At 36.5% G+C, this 24,119-nt stretch overlaps 3 protein-coding genes across 4 annotated transcripts; 1 reads left to right on the top strand and 2 right to left on the bottom strand.

The window, feature by feature from the left end:
• Positions 1-52: 52 nt before the first annotated feature.
• LOC110424011 (protein STRUBBELIG-RECEPTOR FAMILY 6) lies at positions 53-7,294 on the bottom strand. Of its 2 annotated transcripts, XM_021438470.2 has the most exons (16): positions 6,851-7,294; positions 5,435-5,566; positions 5,271-5,339; positions 5,119-5,184; positions 4,947-5,018; positions 4,776-4,847; positions 4,591-4,662; positions 4,444-4,509; positions 4,270-4,332; positions 3,868-4,175; positions 2,944-3,227; positions 2,315-2,586; positions 1,751-1,883; positions 1,006-1,145; positions 748-904; positions 53-465 (listed from the first exon to the last, which is right to left on the bottom strand). In XM_021438470.2, exons 2-16 carry the CDS (start codon positions 5,485-5,487, stop codon positions 310-312), a joined length of 1,983 nt encoding a protein of 660 aa, XP_021294145.2. In that variant the 5' UTR covers positions 5,488-5,566; positions 6,851-7,294; the 3' UTR covers positions 53-309. The 2 variants fall into 2 exon arrangements, with proteins under 2 accessions (XP_021294145.2, XP_089640935.1); XM_089784809.1 differs by lacking the exons at positions 5,435-5,566; positions 6,851-7,294.
• A 4,737-nt stretch (positions 7,295-12,031) lies between these two features.
• On the top strand, positions 12,032-14,828 carry LOC110424701 (alpha/beta-Hydrolases superfamily protein). The gene is made up of 5 exons (XM_089784931.1): positions 12,032-12,252; positions 12,601-12,845; positions 12,980-13,013; positions 13,215-13,939; positions 14,340-14,828. Exons 1-5 carry the CDS (start codon positions 12,162-12,164, stop codon positions 14,595-14,597), a joined length of 1,353 nt encoding a protein of 450 aa, XP_089641057.1. The 5' UTR covers positions 12,032-12,161; the 3' UTR covers positions 14,598-14,828.
• Positions 14,829-15,082: 254 nt separating this feature from the next.
• LOC110424450 (ATPase 10, plasma membrane-type) lies at positions 15,083-23,840 on the bottom strand. Its single transcript, XM_089784768.1, has 22 exons — positions 23,644-23,840; positions 22,972-23,045; positions 22,755-22,874; positions 22,018-22,116; positions 21,758-21,895; positions 21,420-21,558; positions 21,098-21,273; positions 20,480-20,686; positions 20,154-20,273; positions 19,752-19,871; positions 19,541-19,663; positions 18,831-18,935; positions 18,512-18,656; positions 17,919-18,080; positions 17,442-17,680; positions 17,034-17,066; positions 16,835-16,916; positions 16,578-16,738; positions 16,308-16,481; positions 16,035-16,217; positions 15,779-15,948; positions 15,083-15,649 (listed from the first exon to the last, which is right to left on the bottom strand). Exons 2-22 carry the CDS (start codon positions 23,035-23,037, stop codon positions 15,553-15,555), a joined length of 2,859 nt encoding a protein of 952 aa, XP_089640894.1. The 5' UTR covers positions 23,038-23,045; positions 23,644-23,840; the 3' UTR covers positions 15,083-15,552.
• Between the last annotated feature and the right edge of the window lie 279 nt (positions 23,841-24,119).

Genomic DNA, 24,119 nt, shown 5'->3' with positions numbered 1-24,119 from the left:
TAAAATTGAAAATTAAGGGGCAAATTACTATAGCGACAAAGGAAGTCAGAACTGAGGGAATTATTATGTCTTATTATTGTAAAGAGAAATAAAAGAAACACCAAAGTTTTACATATACAGAACGGTGAAAGAATTTTAATTAAATGGGTGCCACCGGTTTGACCATATTGCAACATATTACAAAGCGCAGGGCTGACTTGAAACTGATGCTAAAGTTAGGGCGTATAGTAATAGTGTTACAATCAAACAAAACCTTTTAACATGAATACAATGTCACCAAAACAGTCATAGCAGGACCACTGCAGCCATTTAAGACATGTAGTCGTCATGTGTATCAGGGTTGTCGGTTCGCTGAGATGCTCCTTGGTCCGTCCCAATTGTTCTCTTACTCATGTTAGCTCGCTGCACTAGTCGAACCAATGCTTGAACCACTTCTGACATAGGTGGTCGAAACTCGGGCTCCGGCTGCCCCAAAGAAATAATGAAAAGAAATCAGTTTAGTACTACAGCAGTGTACTGTTCTACAAGTTCTTTCTCTTTCCATATGGTTTACAATCCGGGACTCTTAAGTACCAGTTTATATCTACAATATATCTTTCTCTTTCCATATGTTAGAAAATTTTGACAACATAAGCCATTAAGGTGGCCTCCTTAACACCATGCTTATGCCAATTCATTGAAGATTTAAGGTAGATGAAACAAGAAAAAGGTCATAAAGCGCCTTCCCTTTTTCAACCAAGATATTACCTGGACACAAAGAGCAATCACATCTGCAAAACGAGAGAGAGATTTAACTGGGTAAAGCCCTTTAAGTGCTGGGTCAACCATCTTAGATAGAGCATCAATGTCATGGAGCTGAGGTGTTGCCCATCGAACCAAAGATTGCTCGAGTCTTGGCCTAGTGCTGTTAAAAACACTCAAATACTTGTTAGAATTTTGGTGAACTAACAGGATGCCAACACACTGAATGATGGAATACCCAATTCTTTATAGATGATTCCTCACCTATCAAATGGCTTACGTCCAGTGAGAAGTTCCAACATAACCACTCCAAAACTGTAAACATCACTCTTAAGAGAGTACAGACCAGACATAGTAACCTCAGGTGCACTGTATCCAGACCCTACATCATCACGATTCAGTACCTGCACATGAGAAGGAGACAGTTTCAGTATATACATAAGCAACTAGTAAAACACTAAGGTACTTTGACCATGGTCAATAGGTCATTGAAGGGTTCTTTATATTTCATCAGTCGCTTTCAGCATCACATAAGTGCCACGGAAAACCTTGTTGCACTTCAGCAAACATTGTTTATCATATCCAGAGGCATAAATGATATTGGTCATAGGTCAAGCAACTCAGGCTTGAAAAACTTGAATTAGTGTCACAGAATGAAAAAACTTTTGCATGTGAGATATTGTGAGGAAGCACAGAAACTAGCCATTTGAACATTTTCTTACTGTTGCTACATTTGTGGTGAAAGAATGTTTAGATGAACTCTACAGATTATAAGATTAACTTGGAACAGGATATAAAGATGCAAAAGTCAAAGATGGTATTAGTCAGTCTCATCCTTTGACAAATGCCAATTAACATAGGCAAGTACTCACAAAAGAGACAAGACAACTCAAAATATAAATGATGTACAACATGGTTGTGCAGTGCTAGTGGGAAACTCAATAACTAACATCAAAGGAAGTTACTAGTTCACGCAACAACAGTAAGTTCTAGGATGCACAAAATTCACCTGATCTGCATCTGGAATAAAGGTTGCCAAGCCCGAGTCTGAAAGGTGAGGATTGAGCTCAGCATCAAGTAAGATGTTGGCTGACTTGATATTTTTATGAACAATAGATGGTGAGCAAACTTCATGCAGGTACCTGGAAAAAATTTTCTAATGAATTCCAAGTAGCCATTTGACAATAGATAATAACCACTGCAGGTATACAAGCCCAGCTCCTGGTTCACTTAGTCCACTACATTTCTACCTTATAGCACATATCCAATCTTAACAAAACTTTGAAGATCCTAATAGTCAAAAGATACACTACTTGCATCTTAAAAATAGTTCTTTTTTTTTTTTTTAATTGAGCATCTTAAAATAGTTAATTCTCAATTACAATCAATTGGCTATTACTAGCAAATTAGTAAATTGTTTCAAGTAAAAGATGCAAATGCCAAAACACCCCACATTCCAAAAGAAGACCAAAGCGGAGAGTCAAAGATATTGGGGGTAGGGTCCTCAGTGTTAGATGTTTACAAGGAAGAAAGGGGAAGGTTGTTGTTGTCCATTATTTAGTTATCAACTTACTCTAACGCACGTGCAGTCCCCAGAGCAATTTTAACACGAGAGTTCCAAATCAATGGTTTGCTGTACTCATCTGATACATGGAGAAAGTCATGCAGTGAGCCATTTTTGTGAAACTCATAGACAAGCAGGTGCTGTCCATGCTCTGAACAATAGCCAACCAGCTCTGTTACATTTGTGTGATGCAACTGGGAGATATTTGAAACTATCTCTATAAAATCATCAGATATTTCACTGGGAAGAGCTGATGAATCTATTTTCTTCACAGCAAGAACCTACGACAGTACAACACAAGTTTACCAGTTAGGTGAGTGCTGTGTGGATCACATTTAAAGCACTTCAGGCAAGTAACTGACAAAATTTGAACAAAAAACTAGGCAGATCAACAACATTGGCATCTGTAGCAGTAATTGCAAGACAGGGAGATTTCTTTTTGGAGATAATCATGTAACACACTTAAAGGTCACAGCTACGAAAAGTGAGGCAAATATAAATTAAATATATGCTAATGAAGAGAATATTTCTCAGGTTAGAGCATGAATTAAAACAGAAGTCACAATAAAAATTTAAGCACAGATCATGGTCCATCTATTTTGACATGACTAATGGATTTAATAGGCAGGAGAGTCTACCTTGCCATCATCAAATTGAGCTCGATAAACACGTCCAAAACAGCCTTCACCAAGAAGATTTTCAACACTGAAACTGCCTGTAGCCATCTGGAGGTCTGCTATTGAATATGATTTAACATTTGTAGGGGCTGGGACAGCTTTCTTAACAACAATGGGCTTTTTAGAAAAGTCTTCTTCATCAAATGATTTGTGGCGGTCGATGGGCGGGGGTCGAAGGTTTATTGAAGCAGGTGTATCAAAGGTCTTGGTGTCAATTGAAGAGGAAGACTGAATGGATTTCATTTCTGCAATACAATTTTAGGTAAGAGAAACAGATAGTTTGATCAAGAGAAGTAAAAAAGTATACAAAGCCAAAAGATTTTAGAGGAGAAAAGGAGTTAACATAGACTGTGAAGAAAGCAAAGTAATGCTGTACAATTTATGGAAAGTGCAGAATTATCTAATTCACCCAGCCACACCCCCACCCCCCGCCCCGAAAAAGAAAAGGAAAAGAGAAATGAAAAGAGAGAAAACCAAAGGCATCAGAGTCTCCTATTGGCTAAGATTTAGTTTCATTTATGATACCCTTAAGAGATGGAGCAAAAAGCTTAAATTCACAAGAGAATTTGCATATGAAGATTTGAAAAAATGCCCACAAAATCACAGAGCCAATAATGGATTTTTCACTGAAGCTTATATTCTAGTAATCTACTGAATTTTTTACTTTTATCAGTTCCTAAATGTTCTCCAGATATCTAATAGCTACAAGAACAAGTTTATAGATGTTTGCTGCTAAAAATAAAACACTCATAAATCTCTTCACTAAGAAATCCAATGCAGATGCGTGACAAGCAACATGAGGCAAACAATAAAGATATATTTATGGTGACACTCAACTGGCCAGTGTGCCAGAGTGCAGAATTGCAGATAGACTATGAGTGTTACCTTGCACTTCGTTAGAAGCAAGAGGAGCAAAGGGTTCATTATCAAGCTTTTCAATATCTGAGGACGACCTCTTGGATCTTCTTTTCACCAGAAAGAATGCTACTATAGCCCCAACAAGCAGGATGGATATCACTATTCCTGCTATGCCTCCACCTCCAATGCCTGATTTGCTACTGCCACCACCAGAACCACCATCCGAGGGGGAACTATTGCTACCAGATTTGTGATTTCTGTTGTTTCTAGTGGCAGGAGGGGTACCAGGTGGAGGTGGAGGAGCAGGTCCCAAGCTCCATGAGTTACCGTCCTTCCTGTCATGAAGATTACTCAGATTGAAACAGCAAAGAACTTTCTTTGATAACAAAATACAAATCACAAGACTTGTTAATGCAGTCAAATGCTTACTGCAAATCGATACTTTTCAACTGATCAGGTATCCAGCCGGTAAAACGGTTATTTGAAACATACCTGTGAGACATAAAAGCAACTATCACAAATGGCAGGATAACAGGGTCAATTACATTATAAGAAAACAATATGATGCTCTAGCCTTTTTAAACTGATATACTGGTTACCCACAGATTATCAAGGGGAAGATTGGCAAGGACATCAATAGTGCCTGTAAGCTGGTTGTTTTGCAAATACCTGCATAAGGGTAGATAGAACATATGAGGAAAATCCACCAAATATACTTGTTCCGCAAAAGATTTTTCCGCTAGCACTTACATAGAGTTCATACTAGAAAGATTTTTAAAACTCTCAGGGAGATCTCCGGTAAGAGCATTGAAAGAGAGATCCCTGCAGCAAGGTATAGAGGTAACTGTTAACTTATTCATTTAGTTAAATAAGCTAAAAGACAGGCATCTATGAAAAGCTATGTAATGTGATTGGTGGCAGGAAGAACATCTTACAATGTGGAGAGGGAAGAAAGTGGTGCAAACATGTCATTCAATTGGTTCTGCAACTGGTTATGACCAAGATTTCTGCATTTCCAGAAATGGAAAAGAAAAAAGAAAAGGGTAGAAGGGTTTAAATTTCTATGGACCTTGTGTCAAGTAATTAATGATTGGAACGTTACTCACAGGTATTGAAGAGAAGGCATGTCATGGAAGACATAAGGGACGCTTCCAGTAAATTGATTAAATGCAAGGTTTCTGCATATAAAAGAACATTATATTATACATAAATCACTATAAAAATCAGAAATGAAACAGTAGCAGTAGGAAAGGAAACAAATGCACATATGAAGCATACAATTGCTGCAAGTTCGGAGGAAGATTATATGGTATTTCGCCTGCAATATTGTTATGGCTTATGTCCCTGCAGATTTTGTCAAATATCAGTATGAAGATAATCAAATGAATATAGAAAAAATCAACCCCCTATAAAAGATTATAGATTCTTACAGTTCCTTCAATGATGTCAAACTTTGAAGGTTGTAAATTGACCCAGAAAGTCCAAGATTCGACAGTTTACTGGTAAAAAGGACAATAGAAGAACATACTATAGTTAGCATCATCATGATGTAGGACAACACATCTCAAAGGAAATAGGGAATGAAGGAGATCACATTTCAGTGACACGTTGGCCGGAACAAGTAACACCTTTCCAGGACTGCCACATGGATCACCATTGCTAGAGGTCCATCCTGTTAGCTGCTGTGGTGAATTTAAACTGCTGAACATACCCACTAGAGCTGAAGCTGCATATCAAACATCCACAAATAGGATAAGTAACCCAGGGAAAATAGTAGATTATATTCACTAGCACGTTAGTGTGTGCTTCAATGCACATAATTTGTGTATTTAACAAATTTATCTTATTAGTATATAGATGTTTATCTATCCAGCAAGTGGCATAGCTGTTCCAAGAAGAATAAATTATTAATGAGTAAAATAATTAGTCAGAAACAATTTGGTTAGGAATATTGGATTCACAACAAAAGGGGGAAATTTGAAAAGGATCAATATTCAAGCAGAAAAATTGTATTTCTTTGAAGAATGTAAAAAAAGAAAAAAAACAGTGTGGCCAGGGAGGAAAGACCATTTTGCAATTAGACCATTTTGGGTCTAATTTACACTCACTATGCATATAGTCTACAAGGAGATAAAACCTTGTTAATCATTGTGATTCCAATAGGCAGACATGAGTGCCAGGAATTTTGAAGTTAATCTCTAAGGAAATCATTTCAATTGCTGATATAGGTTAGGCAAGTTATAGACTCCATTCAGGTAGTCTTAGCAAACATGAGTACTTGTCTCTCCTGACATACAAAAGCTATTCTCGGTCTTGATAATCCAGTCTTAACACAGAAACAATTGAGCTAATGCTATATCCAGGCATCATTGATTTGAAACCAGCTAAATGTCCAAGTTTGATCCTTCCATTCACTAACAACGCTGATAAATAAGAGCATAAGCCAACCATATTGAACGGCACCAAGCTGGAATTCCCACCGTATTAGACCTCATACTTGGGTTACTGCAGGATACCCTCCCATCTGATACTCCAATGTTATGAGCTGTGACTCCACAAGACGAACAACAAATCCTATTGATACCCAGGAAAAGCAGTGGGGAGAAAGATCGCACTTGGTCCAATTACCAGCATTCAGCGAAGACCTTAAATCACTACTTGAAAAGATTATAAATTTGTCCAGTAATCCATATCCTAGATATGAATTAAAATGACAACTAAAAAACCAAACTTTCCTCATCTTTGAACTTATCTCCATAATCTACAAGAACCCACCTCTGAAAAGCAAGGTCAAAACTTCATAACCAAAACTAAAAAAAGTTCAAAACTAGAAAGGGAATGCGATCAAGGAAGTCTATTTTAAGCCGCAAGCAGCTCAAAGCAGATAACATAACAGCAAGCCAACCAAAAAAGCGACACCAAAGATTACAGATTTGGCAAGAAAAAGGAAGCACATGCAGAATCCACAAATCTAAAACAGAATAACGCAGAAAAGCAAAGTAAGACTAACCATCTCCTTGATCTGTTGCACCATTGGCACATCTGGGCTTAAACCCCAAAATGCAGAGTGTGAACAGCAGCAAAACCAAACCTTTTCTCCAATTCTTCCTCATCTCTCTCCAAACTGGTCACCACCCAGAACCAGAACTGGCTTTGGTCTAAGACTGTCAAAGACCCTTTTTCTTATTCTTTCTTTTTTATAATAATATGATAAGTTTTTTGGTGGGACAAATTTTAGAGCTGTTTAGCCATAACCAAGTAAAAGCTGGCAGGCACGATTTGCCAGAAGAATCCAAAGCCACGGAAAAGCTTATATTTTTACATTGCCTATGGCTATAACATTATCATTAGCATTAATAGTGATATTTATATAGACATCACAAATTCCCATTTTTTGTATTTTTGTTTTTGTTTTTCCTTTCTGGTTTATAAGTGACTGACACTGTTAAAAAAAATGCAGAAAGGTAAAGAGATGCTTACGCTTTTGGTAGGTGTTCTGGCTTTGCTAAATACTCGTTCTTTCCCTTAAAATATTATCCAATACTAATAAAATAAGAGCCGTAACTTTCACAAGGCTTATGACACGCTTTTAGATTTGCCTTTGGGTTTTTTATTTTGTTTGATTGTCGTAATCATAATTATACAGATTTTGAAGGGGGTTAGAAAGTAGCAGTAGTTGGCCTCAAGGTTGTGGACCCATCTATATTTTATAAGGACCAGAAAAGAGAGACACAGAGAGATAATACATTGCTTTGAAGATTGAATGATTGCTAAACTTATTAAACAAACATTATTACTTTTAATAACAGTAAATGATTACAGTTGAAGGGGACAGTTAAACGCATAATTTATCTTATACCATACCATTATTTCTTGTTCTTGACAAAGTATTGTTCATCTGTTCACAAATTTTACATGGTTTTAGTTTTAGTTTTGTTATAGTGCTAGTCAACTACTTTGAAAGGCGTAAGTTTCGCCATAGGTTCTTGAATGATTAAGCTGGTTCCAGGATGACTAGAATGATGGCACAACAACTGTAGACATTTTTGGATTGTGTGAGAGTCACTGTCAGATTTAGGCATGGAGGTGGTAGAACAGAATCAGGATTGTTAGCCTTTGCAAATTGCACCGCACCCGTCCTTTCAATTTTTCTTTTTTATTCTTTAAATAATAACAATTTTTTGGTGGTATTAGAACTGTAAAACTAAAAAAATAATAAAAAACACTCAGAGTCGTTGAGCTAATAGGATTAAAAGAAAGTTGGGCAGGAATCATTAGTAGTATTTTTGTGTGGCAGACTTGTAAGGGAAGTTCATGGCTCCCACTAAAGCAAACAAACAATAAAAACCCCAAACAAAAGCTTTAGGTTGATATGGAATTATCAAGTAACAACACTAAAAATGTTAGGAGGACTTTGTGTGATTAATCTCAACCATTCATAGTTTGGTCTGTTAATGAAGTTACATTTCACTTGCCTTGTTTACACAAACTGCTTAATAAATATTATTTGCTCAACCTCACAATTTGGTGGGATTTCAAAGCTTGCATTAATTCCCTAATTTTTGTCACATGAACTTTAATTAGGTAATTAAAGGTGGGGACTGCTTGGTGTTTACATAGAGCTCAAAAAGTCAGACATAGGGCTCTCTTTTTTCTTCACACCCAAAGATGTCAAAAGCCATTTTCTGAAAGCTTTGGTGTTTGAAATCATTGTTAAATGGTATTACTGTACAATTTAATAATAAATTTTAAGTTTGAGGATTAAAACAGGGGAAAAAAGGGGAAAATGTTATTTTCAATATATATAATAATAACTAATTAAAGAAATATTATTGAAGAATACCACATGAAATACTTTCTTTGCTGGACTGAAAAACACGTTTAAATGTTGACTTTAATGAATAATGTCATTTTCAAAAGGTTTGTTGGAAAAATTGAAATGAAATGATTCCTTGAGCTTCAATATAACAAAAATTAAAGTGAACTAGCTTTGCTGTTCAAATCAACAAACTTGTACAAATTCTTGTAATGAAGGCAAGAGGTCAGTTTCTTCGAATGGGGCACCCCCGCCCGTTATTAAACAATGAAATGAAAACTAAGGTTGGACGAAATATAAACCCAAAAGAAAACAGGCAAAATTCCCGTTCAAAGAGATTGGACATGTGTTGATATTATATAAATAAATGGTTTTGTCAAAGATGCTGGCGCACTACGCCATGTGGCGTTAATTAATAGACCACATTTGTCTTTGAGATATGCTACGTTTGCAATTGAAACATTACTCTTACTTTGTGTCGGTGATCGGTGGCGTTATCTTTGTCCTTTTTTCCTTTTTCTTTTTTTAAAATTTGGTTACTTTCCTTTTTAATCCTCGTATTAAGCCAGTAATTATTTTCCGCATTTGAAAAGATATTATTACATAAATCAAAGAGAATAATATTGGGACTCCAAATATTTTTCCCATCCAATCAAAAAAAAAAAAAGAAAGAAATGAGGAAGCCCGGTGGCTATCTGTTTGTAGGTACTTGAATGCCAAATCAATAACAGAAATATATCATTTGTGTATTTTCACTATTTTGTTTACCGAATATTAGCTTTTAATCTAATTTTCTAAATAGACAATATTGCACACGATATTGTTAAAAAAGAAGTCCATTTCAAGATCCAATTATGGATTATATACGTTTGGGGAAATAAGGGGTTCAGCTCCTTTCTTTGTTTGAAAGGTATGAAATCCTTGGGCCGAGTCAATGCCAGCTTGAGCTTTGCTGTTTCTTGAAGATTGAGTCTAGTTTTGGGGCCCCAAAGTTTTGCTTCGTTCAAAGGGCAAGGCTGAAACTTTCAAACTGTTGGAGAAAAAAGGGGCCAAGCTCCAGTCAGGGAGCCCAATTTTACACCTTGCTTACGCACATAAGATTAGGATTTAGGAAGCTTCTTCTATTCTCAGCCATACATTTTCTCTTTTTCACCCCCTCCTTTTCAACACATAATTGCTTTTCCCGGTACAGAACGTACCTACGAGCTTCATTCTGGAAATTGGTTCCTTTAATATTGATAACGTACGTAATGCTTAGCTAACTCCCGTGTTCTTCTTTCATCCTAAAAGTTTAATTAGAATTAAGAAGATTATGAACTTGGCAGAGGTTTCCGTCTTTGAATCTCGAATCTTTAAAATTCAAAATTATTAAAATTCAGTTTCGAACTAAATTTGGGTTCAAAAAATTTTAAATTTTGTACATCTCGCTTCTTTACTTGGGATTAGAACATGAGTGCCAAAGACTGAGGTCTTGGTAAAACAAACATCAAACTAGATTTGTACTATTTCTAATGCAAATTAACAACTTACTGTTTTAAGGTTTTCCAATAAGTCTACGCATCTCCAACGATGACACCCTTTCTCTCAATACGTGCACAAGCAGTTTAATGGTGCAAGCTTTGAGAGTCATTCAAGAAATGATGCCAACTTGTAGATTGGTCATTTGGTCATTGTGTTCCATGCTAATGCTTACTTCTTCCTTACACTGTCGTTGGCTCAAGTTAGTTTCACGGTTTTTGTTTTAAGAAATCAGGATGTTATATTAAGAGAATAGAATGGAATTTGTGAAGTCCAGATTGATGCTAAGAATTTGTAAAAATCCATTATATGTAGAGATATATACTTATGAAATGTTCTTTTATACAAAATTTTAAAATCATTTTGAATTAAAACAAATAATATTTTATAAGTTGAGTGTAAGTTTTCGTGATTGATATCAAAATAATTTATTAAATTATCACGTTTCAAACTTAAAGATTTAAGATATGATAATATCATGTATTTATGAAATAATCTTATGACCATGTAAAGCAACAAATATCTTATCAAAACAAAAATCAAAATCTTCAAAATATCTTCAAATAATACATTTTACAAAAAAATTAAATTTCCTACACATTACAAATATTTCAAATTTACAAAATTTATAATTAATGTCAAAATACTCCTATCAAATCTCGCAAAAGTTTAAATACAGATATCAATCTTATTAAGACAAGCTTTGTCTATCTAATTTACAAAATTATAAAATATCAAAATCTGACACGTTAAAATCAAAGCAATAAATAAAGTATTTAAATCTTCTTATAGCTTTAAACATTTATTTATTTTTTGTTAACTGCTTTAAACCTTTAATTACATGACTAAATTCTCAAATTCTAGCCTTTTTTTTTTTGTTTCTTCTAAGCCTTTTCCATTTTTTTTCCCGATTCTTGTCTGTCAAAAGAAAGTAACGTACAATAGTGTAATAACTATGTGGCAGTTATTACAGAATTGCAGTCCACAAATTGTTGCCTAATTTGATATTGCCAGGTCGGAGCTAGGAAGAAATCTTGGGTGAAAAAACCCTATCACCCCATGCATAGCCTCATTAATTAAATTACCCATAGGTGCAAAATCAAGTTCTTCCATCTAAACGAACAAATATAGTATAAGACTAAAAAAAGCAAAAAATTTCTATAGGGAAAAATGCCTAGTGGTGTGCGCATGACATGAGCCTTTCTTTTTCTCCTATCAGAAAGAAATCCAATTCGTCTTCGTCCTATATAGATAAAGTCGAGAAAGGAATATGCACGGTGGGGTCAGCAAGTAAGGTTGGTAAAGGCCTAAGGCTCGAGCCATGCAGGTGGTGATGACGATTTTCAGATTCTAGGTGTACTTAACCGCAATCTGTTTTTCGGAATTTCTGATAGATTGACTGCAGACAAGAATTCAGTATTCATCGTTAGCGCTCTATCTTTAGCTACTTTAGTGTACACTCGCTTTCATTCTCACATGTATGAGGCTTGTGACTTAAGAATCGGGAATTAGAATTCTCTTTTACAGAAACTTTTCCGAGTTGTGCTAAAATTGCACACGTGACCAATCCTTAGCCCATTCTCCTGACAGGTTATAAATATAGCCGCTGTCCATGTGACAGATCAATTAATGTTCTTTCGTGTGTCTTACAGGAACAAACATCCTAAGATCTGAAGTTCCCAAAAACTGAAACAAAACACTTCGAGATTCAGTAAAGTGAAGAGAAAACACGATCATGGCTAGTAGCACCGAGTTCCGAGACACGAACGATGGTTCGCATGATGAGCTCAGGTACCTGATTGTAAGGCCAGAGAACGGTGGGATTTGGGACCTGATGAGGTACTTATTGTGGGGTGACATAGTGAGTGGGATAAGGTTCTTGGAAAGCTCAGACCAGGATTTGGTGGGTGGAGAAGCGGCTGACCACCGTTGGGTCATTTTGGTGTCCATCATAGCACGCAAGATCATTCACTTATTTAGCAAGCCCATGGAGTTCACTGGCTACGTGGTTGACTTCTTTCTCAATCTTATTTCTCAGAATGGCTCCATCTTTGGCTTATTACACAACCTTCTCCATGGTAATTCTCTTTCTAATGTGTCTTTGTTCCTTTCTCTTTCAGTAAGATACACTTGTAATATTGCTTACATATATATGTCATATTTGTAAGTAGATTGAAGCATGTAAGAAAGTGACAAATATTTTGTAATTAAGGTGGACTGCTGCATATGTGATTGAAGAAAAAATGGCATTTTCAGGATTCCAATTCTGAATTTGACACTGTTTTGCTATATATCAAACGCCCTAGACAGTTGAGATTGCCTTGATTTTGGTCATCATTTTTAAGATTAATAATTTAATATATCATAATTGCAAATTCTGTCAAACTTATGGCATTTATGGTTACTGAGATGACTGCGGGATGCAGGAGACGTAGTTATACCAAAGAGAGGCACCGAGACTTTTGTTAGTAGTATTGGACACTTAGATGAGCGAGTAGACCTCTACCAGGGCAAGAAGTTAGTGGAAGATTTGCATAATTCTGCTTCAGGGGAGGGAGTCAGAAAAGTTGAATTGGATGACCGAGCAACAATGGACCTATGGATGATGGCATCCAAGCTAGCATATGAGAATGCTGAAGTTATTAGGAATGTTGTGGTTCATCGTTGGAAGGCAAGCCACTCTATTCCTCTTCTCTGACCTCAATTTCAATTATGTTGTTCTGGTAATCGTCGATTCAATTATGAATTCTACCAACTTCTGGTGGCAACTAATGACTTTGCAATCAACACACCTGACATACGCAGACGCACTTCGTGGACTTCTACAACTGCTGGGATGGTAAGAGATGCATTCTGAATGTAAATTGTGTTAACCGGATTCTGTTGAGACTTGGAGATCTTTGCTTCACTTACCTATGGATATTTCCCTGTTTACTTGATTATTTTCTTTATGCTCCCTAGAGTCAAATTTGTTTGTTTTATAGGCCCCCTTACATTTAATCGTATATTAATTCCCTCTTTGATTGGCAATCATTTTTAGATTACCAAAAGGAGAAATCCACTCAAGTTTTTATGCTATGCGACAAGCCTAAGGATGCAAATCTAATATTGATCAGCTTTCGGGGCACAGAACCTTTTGATGCTGACGATTGGTGTACTGATTTTGACTACTCTTGGTATGAAATTCCAAAACTAGGAAAGATTCATATGGGATTTCTGGAGGCATTAGGTTTGGGCAACAGAGAAGATACTGCTACCTTTCATTATCTCCTTCAGAAGAAGAGGACAAAGCACACCTATTCAGAAGCTGCAGAAGTATACTCCTTAAACGCAGATGGCCACTCTGAAAGGTCTGCTGGTATTGGTGACAAGGACATCCTGCCAGAAATGGTGGAGATGACTGCATACTATTTGGTGAGACAAAAGCTCAAGAGCTTGCTTGAAGAGCACAAGAATGCAAAATATATAGTCACTGGGCATAGTTTAGGAGGGGCTCTAGCTATTTTGTTTCCAATAGTGCTGGTGCTACATGAGGAGATGAAGCTAGTCCAAAAGTTGTTGGGAGTATACACATTTGGACAGCCAAGGGTTGGGAACAGACAACTTGGGAGGTTCATGGAAGCTCATTTAGATCAACCGGTCCCCAAGTACTTCAGAGTGGTTTATTGTAATGACCTGGTGCCGAGGTTGCCTTATGATGATAAAACCTTCTTGTATAAGCATTTTGGGGTGTGCCTTTACTACAACAGCTGTTATCTTGAGCAGGTATTCACTTATCCCCACCTGTTTTACACCTTTTCTTAACATATTTAAATTATATCTTGTTCGCTTGATATTCTGTCAAGACAAATGGGTTTAGTATCAAATCCAGAATATCCCTTGCTTTTATATTGATCTGTTGATACGCTTCACATGTTTAATTAAATTGGTTAAACTGTTTAAACTGTTGGTTGAATCAAAGTCTTATTTAACACTGCAAACTACTGCTTCCTAATTCATATCATAATATCATTTATGTAGATATAAATTGAAGATATCATGAAATAGTCTTGTGTTGAGTTGTATTTACTGCTTGACATGACGGTGTAACCTTTTTCTGTGATAAATGCTTCATAACCTTCATCATATTGAGTTGGTTTCTTCTTTTGTTTGTTATTGTTTACAGATAATGGATGAGGAGCCAAATAAAAATGACTTTGGGATAACACATCTGATCATGGAACATCTCAATGCAGTTTGGGAGTTAATAAGAAGTTTGACGATGGGATTCACCCATGGGCCAAAGTATAAGGAAGGATGGTTCTCCATATTTCTCAGGATACTAGGATTGGCAATGCCCGGTATAGCAGCACATTGCCCTACAGATTATGTCAACTCTGTGAGGCTGGGAAAGTTGTGCACTATTCAGATGTCCTCCTACTAAGAATCTTCTCTTCCCGATGATTTTAGTGATGAGCCTCCAAGTATTCCAATCATAAAGTAATTAGTTCAACTGGTAATTGGTGTGATAATGTTGTGCTGTCTAGTAATTTATTTCTGTTCCTAAGTGAGGTTATTTTTTTCTGCAAGAAAGATTTTTTTTCTCTTGTTTGCATTTCAGGGTTTAGGGTTTAGGTTTTAAAGTTTAGGGTTTTTTCGTGTATCATTATTAGCATTGTACTTACAGTTTCTATCAGTATACTTGTCAACTATTGAGTTTGTTGCAAAAAAGATTTGATGTTCACTTCATATTCTTTGTTACTATAAAAATGTTTCACTACACAAATGAGTGCTAATGTGAGAATTATTGCATTAAACCTGCTGCTGTTAAACTAGGGCATCACCTCAGTTGAAAATTTAAAGTATTTGACGCTGATTAGATGAGATGAGCACTAAACCATATCAGAGTAGATGACATAAGTAGCCATATAAGAGCAGCATTTGCAGATTATGACTCAAGGTTACATCAGATAATGCTTAGTTCCAGCTCTGAACCATGAAGAATTAAAAAAAAAAAAACCTCATCAACGTCAAAATTCCACTGTGTCAGGCAGCTTATTATATTGGGATTGACTAAATATTGAAAAAATTTCTGGAAATGCAAAGAAAAATATTGAAATCTCTAGACAAGTAGTCCTGTTCTATATCAAAAAATTGCAACACATACTGAGAGATGACAGGAGTTGTTCACTTGAAAGGAGCCTGTTGATATGCATTGCCAGCCTTGGAAGCCAAAAGAACGAGTTCGCCATTCCGAAGAACCCTGATTCCATTTTAGTGACTCTTGAACAACAAATGCTGATTTCTTTTGGGATTATACGCAAAAATACTTATGTGAGCAACTGCTGATAGATTTACCTCCACAAGAAAACCGAGAAATACAATATTCACGTTGTTGTTTAGACAGTATGAGCTGATTGGATCATATTTAAATCCAATTTCTTGAGCCTCACAACCGATTCTATGTGACCTTTGAGAGTGTGTAGCTCCCCGAGTCTGCAAAAGTTCAAGGATCATATCATCGAGCTCAATTCAAAAGATGTTCATTGCTTACTTTTGCAGGTAATGCAGAAGAAATTCATATATCAATATAAGCGAATGCATCAAGGAAAAAATCGAAGTTACCTAGCTATTTCAGCACGCCGCCTGGCCTGCTCAGCTATCAAAGAAGATCTTGATTTTCTACCATTGAAATCCAAGTCTGCAGCCATCAAGCCCTGTAGACTCCTCTGAGAAAGAACCCATTGGGCTGCCCGGTCTTCTTTCCCATAGTCTTTCTTGGAAGTAAAAGCCGTCTGTTGCATATGGAGAGAATGAAAAGGTCTCTTCAAGAAGAGATTTTATACCCTAATAAGTGCCCAACAGGGAGCAGAACACTAACCTTTCTATCAAATAGGAGGTTCCAGGCTTCTCCACTCAAGGCGTAGCGAACTGTGAACTTGATAATATCGAGGGGTATGTAGAAAATTAAACTGTACAACCATATAACACCAGCCCATCCCCATCCAATGCCCCTAATATAAGCAAAGCTTATATGTGCATACACAGCAATCAAGGTAGCCACCTGAATTAGAAGAGAAAAAAAATTAATGGTTTAAAACTTCGCCGGCTTTGCCATTGTTTCTTAACAGACAAATTTTGCATAGAATTTTACCAGTTGAGCCACCACAAATGCGCACATCAAGAGAACACCAGGCCTCTCAAGGAATGACCAACTTTGACTGCGAGTAACAAAGATGAGAGCCTGGCTGATGATGCTAACTTGCAAATATACTGCAGAGGAAATTTTCTCACTACTGTCGGATATAGACTTCACATTGAAGTGAGTCTACAACAAAGCAGATTATCAGGAAACAGAATTATTTTCCCAAAACAACTGTAGTGGGAGAGAAAGAGGAAACAGGATTATAATAAGCTCCAATACCTCGAAGAACTCAGTGTCAACTACAATCCAGTAAAATAGGACGGTAACTAAAGCAAGATAGGTTCCAATGACAACGCCAGTTGCAAATATCTCATTAAGCTTCCAACTGTCAGGCCTTGGAGATGGCTTTACTCGATCTTTAGAAATAGTCATGATAGTTCCTGATTAAAAATCCAAAACAAACTTTTCATATTTATGAAGCCCTGATGTTCCTGATTAAAAATCAAAGCAAAGGTTGTCACAGATTGAAACGTTACCGTCATTGAGGATTGCAATTATCAAAACCATGAAAGGTGGGAAGTCATATTCCCATATCAGAGCAAGAAGCACAAAACCAAGCTGCAATGGTACAGTTATTTATGAACAACAGATGAGTATTTAAAACCTAAACATGCAAGCAGTAAGTCCAAAACGTAAACAGAACAGTTAGAAGTTTTTGAAAGTTATTTAACTTACCACAATACGAATAGTTATTGAGACAGCATATATCTGCACATTTCAAACAGTCTAGTCAGGTTTATCAATTTGAGAATCTAGGTACTAATAGAAGACAAACGTTTAACTTCTGACTTTTACTCCAAAATTAAGGTTTTAACAAGTTAGTGAAAACCAACAAGGCTAGGCTCTGCTTGGTAACTATCATTTAAGTGGAAGCGTATTGAAGTGTAAAAATTTGCAATGTGACAAGAGCCTTTGAGGTATTTTAGTTATAATATCTCTTTTCTTAAAGTCAGCCAGTGATAAGGCTATGCTTGATGATTGACTAGTACTTGCACTCTGGGTAAGTACGTTTCCTGTTGCCAGGATTTCATTAGTAAAGATATAAACGCTGTTTTTATTCAGAACAAAAGATTGATACTCTACCGTGTAGTTTTTCATCCTTTGGAATATAGCTCTGCTAGTCAAGACGGCACTGACTATCACACTTAAGCCAGGCTCAGTCAAGACGATATCTGCAGCACTCCTTGCAGCATCTGTAGCATCTGCCACTGCTATTCCAATGTCTGCCTTCTTCAAAGCAGGTGCATCATTCACACCATCTCCAGTCATTCCGACCACATGCTTCTTTTCTTGTAAAATCTTTACAATTTCATACTTGTGTTCTGAAAGTTGTATAGAAATATGAAGTCACGGGATGAAGCCATAAAAATAGGAATGACAGTAAACATACAAATACGTGTATCTCATCAATTTTTAAGCTACTGATCTAGTCATCACTTCACCAGCAAGTACCAGAGAGCACTTACTGCAATATTATTACTCAATCCTTAGAATTTATTTCTCTAAAACTGGTTTGCTAAATGTGATTGAATAAATATTCGTATATTTCTTGATACATACCGGGGAATACTCCAGCAAAGCCATCTGCCTTTTCAATAAGTTCATCCACTGGAAGAGCTTCATGCTCATCTTTATCACGACCCAACAATGATGAAGAAGGATACATGTTTGTCCCCATGCCAAGTCTTCTGCCTGTCTCTTTTGCAATTGCCAACTGATCACCTATATTAGCACATACAGAACAGATTAGCATTTTTCTACAACAATGCTGCTCCTTGAGTTAAAGGCATCTTGAGTTAGTCTATGAGTTCAGCCTCAGCCTGATTTAAATCAAGGAAGTGAGGTAAATTAAGTGTGGCATGCTAGAACTGCATTTGAAACAAACACATCACATTCCATTAGATGATAACATGGACTGATCTTTTTCTTTTCAATGCCCAAAATATTCTACTATGAATAATGTTTACGTCTTGCTCTTGAAATAAGAGGAGAATAACTTGTTATTCCAGGCAGCTTATAGAAGCTCATGAAAAACACAAACTCAAAACATGTGGAGTAAATGCTGCTAGACAAAGTAACTAGTCTAGTAATATTAGAAATTGATGATTTTAACCAAGCAAGCCCTTTTGAAATCATTAGTAATTCATCTGTACCTGTAATCATCTTTACACAAACTCCAAGGTTTAAGGCCCTACGAATGGTCTCAGCACTATCATGTCTTGGAGGATCAAATAAAGCCAGCAACCCACAAAAAGTCCAGGGACCTCCAGGGCTCTCCTTTGTTCTTTCTGGAACTTCCTGAGAAGATAATTATTCAAGTTAATAAACATGCTAGAAAAGAATTTGAATGATAAGTGGAAATTTAAATCCTTGTCCTATTTTTCTATGTCAGTACTGATATCATTGGTGACAAGTAGTTTCTGAACTAAATTTATTGGCTTAATGACAACCTCATCCAGAAAGATAATATACCTGAAAAGCAACTCCAAGAGCCCGCAAGCCCCTTTCAGCAAATTTGTCAATGATAGCATGCACTTTTCCAGCAATCTCATTTTTCTCTTGACAAAGACTTAGTATCTGATATTGAGGAGAACAAGAAGAAGAACAGAAGTAAATGTCCTGCTCTGTTGCAACTTCATTTACCATAACCAAATAGCTATAAGACAGCCCAAACTAGTTTGTTAAAGCAAAGCTACACCGAACTTGAGAAGAGTTAAAGGAACATAGGGGTAACACTTTCTTTCTTTCTTTTTTTTTTTTTGAAAATTATAGGGGAAACACTTAAAAGTGAAAAATAAAAAGAAAATCCAATTCTAATGACAGTAAAGTCGATTTTGTTGCCTCATAAAACTTTTAGTGCAAACTTAAGCCCAAGTTAATGTACCAGATACAAAATGTAAGGGCCAAGCATTTACAAGATTGATCAGCATTCATACTTTAGAATAAAAAACAGGGATATTTTTATTGCATGGTATTTGAAGGTGATTATGCAACAGAAATGATCCATCTCATAAATTTATGGTTGAATTTTATCTTGTTACTTCATATTTGGTTCTGGTTTGTTCATAGAAAATTTTTTAACGTGGTTCCCATATAAACTCAAATTAGGATTATCATCTAGCAAAAATTAGCAACCAGTTATCAAGGCATTGTGAGTCAACTCTCTTCATGCAGATGGGTACCTGTTCAGGAGCTCCTTTGCTGGCACGGTACCAATTACCATCAGGGTCAATGTACGTAATTGCAGTACGTTTGTCCACCGGATTAAACGGCAGAAAGTGGACTTCTTTGATATTTGCACGAGCCTGAAAATGCAAGGTTTCTTTCATTCTCTGAACATAAACATCAAAAAGAAAAAACAGAATAACAGAATTTTGAATTTTCTATATCTACCTCCTTTGGGTCTGAAAGCATGTTAATGATGGCTGCATCAATAGCATCCTGATTTTCCAGTCTTGATGCTCTTGCTGCAAGCAGAACAATCATGTCTTTGTCCATATCTTTGCAAAAAACCTGCACAAGACGTGAGCTTTGCTATTAGCCGTTATCTGAAATTGAGGCATTGCAAGAACAAAGGAGTACATACGCTTTTATAGAAAATAAAAAGCTACTAGTCATGTTGTGAATTATCAATACTGATATATCACTAAGTGTCATCTTATTTGCAAAAGTTTTGCAACATCATGGCTCTATTGGTATCGTCAAAAATGTTATTCGAATACACTCAATCATTTATTATTTCCTCTGTGATGCGTGGATAACTATAATCCACGGATATGAAGTCAGCTATTGTACCTCAACAAGGTTTCGATCAACAGTGAGGCGATTCAAGGTCAGAGTTCCAGTTTTGTCACTGCAGAGGACATCCATTCCTGCCATTTCTTCAATTGCAGTCATCCTTTTTGTAATGGCACCCTTAAAAAATGAACCAAAACAAGAGATTTGCAAAAAAGTCAGACTTGAGTATTCGAGTTTGTTGCTGTGCTATTTGATAAATGCTTTAGCTCATTTTTATAAGAAAATCATGGGCATTGAATTAGAGGCAAGTAAACAGAAACCATTCAAGAAAACCTTTAGGTACAATAACTACATTGCAGGCTTATAGCTATCAAGAGTTGCACCTGTTGAGAGAGTCGATGAGAACCAATTGCCAGGGTAACAGATAGTACAGTTGGCATAGCTATAGGGATTCCTCCAATCAGGAGAACAAGAAGGTTGTTGATTCCATCTCTGTATGGACGGTGCTGTATAGGGAACATTACAATTATTTCAAGAACCATCCCCACAGCAATAGAGCAGATGCAGAAATTCCCAATGGAAGTGAGGACCTGAAAAAATAATGATGCAAAGTGTATCAGATTATACTTCAATTCAGTTTCATTTATTGTTTTCATATAATTTTAGCCTGGCTAGTGCAGTCTTTCCTTAAATATGACAAAGTTCCAAATATCTTATCCACTATTATAGAGTTCCAACCACTGTACGGAAAATGAATGCTAAAGCTAAGATTCTAACCTATGCCCAAGAGTATAAAAATGCCACACATACAAGCAGAATCTATTCCTTACTAGAACTGTGAAGTTAATCTCATCAAGATTGATTTTAGGTAACAATTATGGTTAATTCATTAACAAAAGGCTGAAAAACATCCTGAGGAGTACCGATGGATCATTTGTGGAGGAAATTTTGGTAACAGTTAGAAATTGTTAAGCTGGAAATTATTACTGTCCTAGGATCACCTGCTGAAAGTGTCCAATAACTTCTGTGGAGTCGACTAAGTGTGCTGCTTTTCCAAAGAAAGAGTGAACACCAGTAGCTATAACCACAGCCTCAATCTCTCCATGCTTACAAGTTGAACCAGAAAATACTTCATCTCCTGTCCTCTTGGTGACTGGAAGTGATTCTCCAGTAAGGGCTGACTGCAAACACAAATTTTAGCCTGATCTCTTCATTGAAAAGAATAAATGCAAAAATCAAATAGTGATGTGATAAATATTAAAGGATAATAAAAGTGACGATAAAGCCTATCAGATGGCATGTTCTTTAATCTATAAAAAGCACATGCCTGATCAATTTTAAGAGGGTCTCCTTCAAGAAGGCGAGCGTCTGCAGGGATGATGTCCCCGAGTTTTATGCTAATTATATCTCCTGGTACTAAAATAGCTGCATCTCTCTCTTGCCACTGCCCATCTCTGAGAACCTGCATGAAAAGATTGTGCAAATTGACATATTGCTTTATGCTCAAAGGCATTAAAGAAATTTATAAAGTACCAGAAATAAGAGTTCTGTGAAAGGGTGCGTAGGCATTCCTCTCCAGAGGAGGTAATGACAAATTCTTGTATGAAAATAAAATTAATTCAGACAAATGTAAATTAAGGGCAGCAAAAAGAGAGGCATACCTTTGTTTTTGGAGCCAAATGAGCCATAAGTGCTGCTGCAGCATTTCCAGCATTGTTTTCCTCTATAAAACTAATTGTCGAATTGATAAGCAGAAGGCATATAATCCCTACAAAGTCCTGCCAGTCAGGACCCTCATCCTGAAATAAAGAAACAGATAAAGCCATCAGGATAACCATTAGATAACATAAGTAAACAGGAAAAAAGAACTTGAAATAGAAATTCAAGTTCTAAAAAGTGCTTGGTGAAAGATAAAACTTACTCCGCCATTAGCAAGGACAATTGCCATCACGGCTGCAGCTTCCATAACCCATGACAAAGGGTTCCACATAAAACTTAGAAACTTCAAAAACTTGTTTTCCTGCATCGGAATAGAAACTGGAAATTAGTCATCTACTCCAACTTGATAAATATGTAAATAAGCTGCTTTAGATACCAAAAATGGCTATTAAAAGGTATGTGGCCCAAAAAAGCCAAGAAGCTGGTATTTTCTATATGTTTCTCTTGCACTTTTTGGACTTGGGAAATGAAACAGTTTATGACTTTTGACATATCAGTAACAGAAACCTAGTCAATTTATGCTTATCAATGTTTACTGAACATTTGAGAGAATGAACTTTAGACGCCTTTAAAACTCCATTTGTTCAGGAAAGCTATCTTTGACTTGACTCTGTAATTTCCACTGTGCATTGTCCCAGTGCTTCTACAGAAATCAAATAAACTACCTCTGTATCCCAGCTCCATCCTATTAAAGATCTTTCCAATTTCATGACATGAATGGTTACTTTTCTAATTTGACAAGATCTTAATCTAGTGATAATTTTGGAGCACTAATACGCGACTAGATCTTACTCTAGTACTAGCTTTGGAGATTATAAAACGGAACAGAATCTCATGCCACTGCTGTTCTAGGGACTCCTCTACTTGCTTGAACTACTCATGAAATGATGAATTAATTGGAAATTCGGAACTATATATTTCCAAAATACTTGTGCTTACCGGCTTCTCTTCAAGCTTATTTGGACCAAAGATAAGCAATCTAGCTTCAGCATCCTCAGATGTAAGTCCCCCTCGGGATGTTCTCAGTTGCTCAAAAACTTCCTCTAGTGGTAAGCGTTCCTTTTAGAAACAGAGTGTTTGAAAAATGATTTAGTATCACACAATTCCAAATTCCAAAATACTGAAAATGCCATTTATCTGCTGTAGTACAGCTCACCAAATCAATCCCCTCCCTGTTGAAATTCCCGGGATCCAGCAAAGGTTTCTCAAGCTCTTCACTCATGATTCAAGCTGTAAAACAAGGAGCCAAGCCAAGATAGACCAAGATGTTATTCATCAGCATTACACATGCTTGAACTTAAATCTACCAATCGCTGCATATATATAATTAATTTCCATAAATAAAAAACCATATGAGATCAGGAATCATATCATTGCGGAAAAGTGAGGCAATATCATGTCCTCAAATTACCAGGTAAATTCTGTTCGGGAAACAAGTTTACCGCACTACTTGCACTTTGATAAGATTCCCAGCAATAAATTTATGCATAACCTTTCACTCAGACTGAGAATCAAACTATTCAAATTTCTACTTTCCAAATTCCAACGGAGTCATAAAAGTTACAACGCATTCAAACTCTATATGTTCTAAAAGAAAAACTACTACTATAACCTATAAGAAATTTTCAACTTTCAGTGCCCTATGTGAAGCTACTGGCCTGTCATGTGTTAATGACAGGAGTTTTGAAATAACAGTAATCAGATCGCATCGCATTAAGGAAAAACAACAGGAGAATTACGGATCAGAGTCTTAACTAAAGAAAAACTCATATACAACCAAATAGCTTTAAAATCAGTTTTGGCTATGAAGAACAAACAGAAGACATACTTTTATTGGAAAGAAGTGAGGGGTAATGCAGTAAAGCCTGCAAAGTGATGAGCTTCGCTTCCTCCTTTGCTTTGTTGAGGGGACTGCGAAGTGGGATAATAGAAGCTAAAGTCGACAAGTGAGGTGAGATGCTTAAAAAGGGACAGTAAGCCATGTTTGTTTGGCTGACCGGTGGTTGGCATATCTCACGAACAACACCTGATGCTAAATCTCGCGCCACCATCAGGTTTTTTTTTTTTTCTTCTTCTGAATAGGATTGGCAAGTGTTTCCAGTTCCTAGTTAGAAACCAAAAAAGCTGAAAACCGGGAAAAGAAAAAAAGACCGTTTGCTCAACTACCTTTCAAAACTTGCTCTTCCAAACCTAACGGTCACTAAGACCCCAAACCCAAAGCCCAAGCATGTTTGGACTTTAACCTTCTTACCTGTTATAACACATGGGTTTGGATAATAAAATGTACTGATTAATAATGGTTTT

Source organism: Theobroma umbraticum, unplaced genomic scaffold (genome assembly GCF_002168275.2).
Source record: "Theobroma umbraticum cultivar Fairchild unplaced genomic scaffold, ASM216827v3 scaffold_204.0, whole genome shotgun sequence".
NCBI lineage: Eukaryota > Viridiplantae > Streptophyta > Magnoliopsida > Malvales > Malvaceae > Theobroma > Theobroma umbraticum.
The sequence above is the reverse complement of the archived record's forward strand: the minus strand, read 5'-3'. Positions and strand labels throughout refer to the sequence as shown.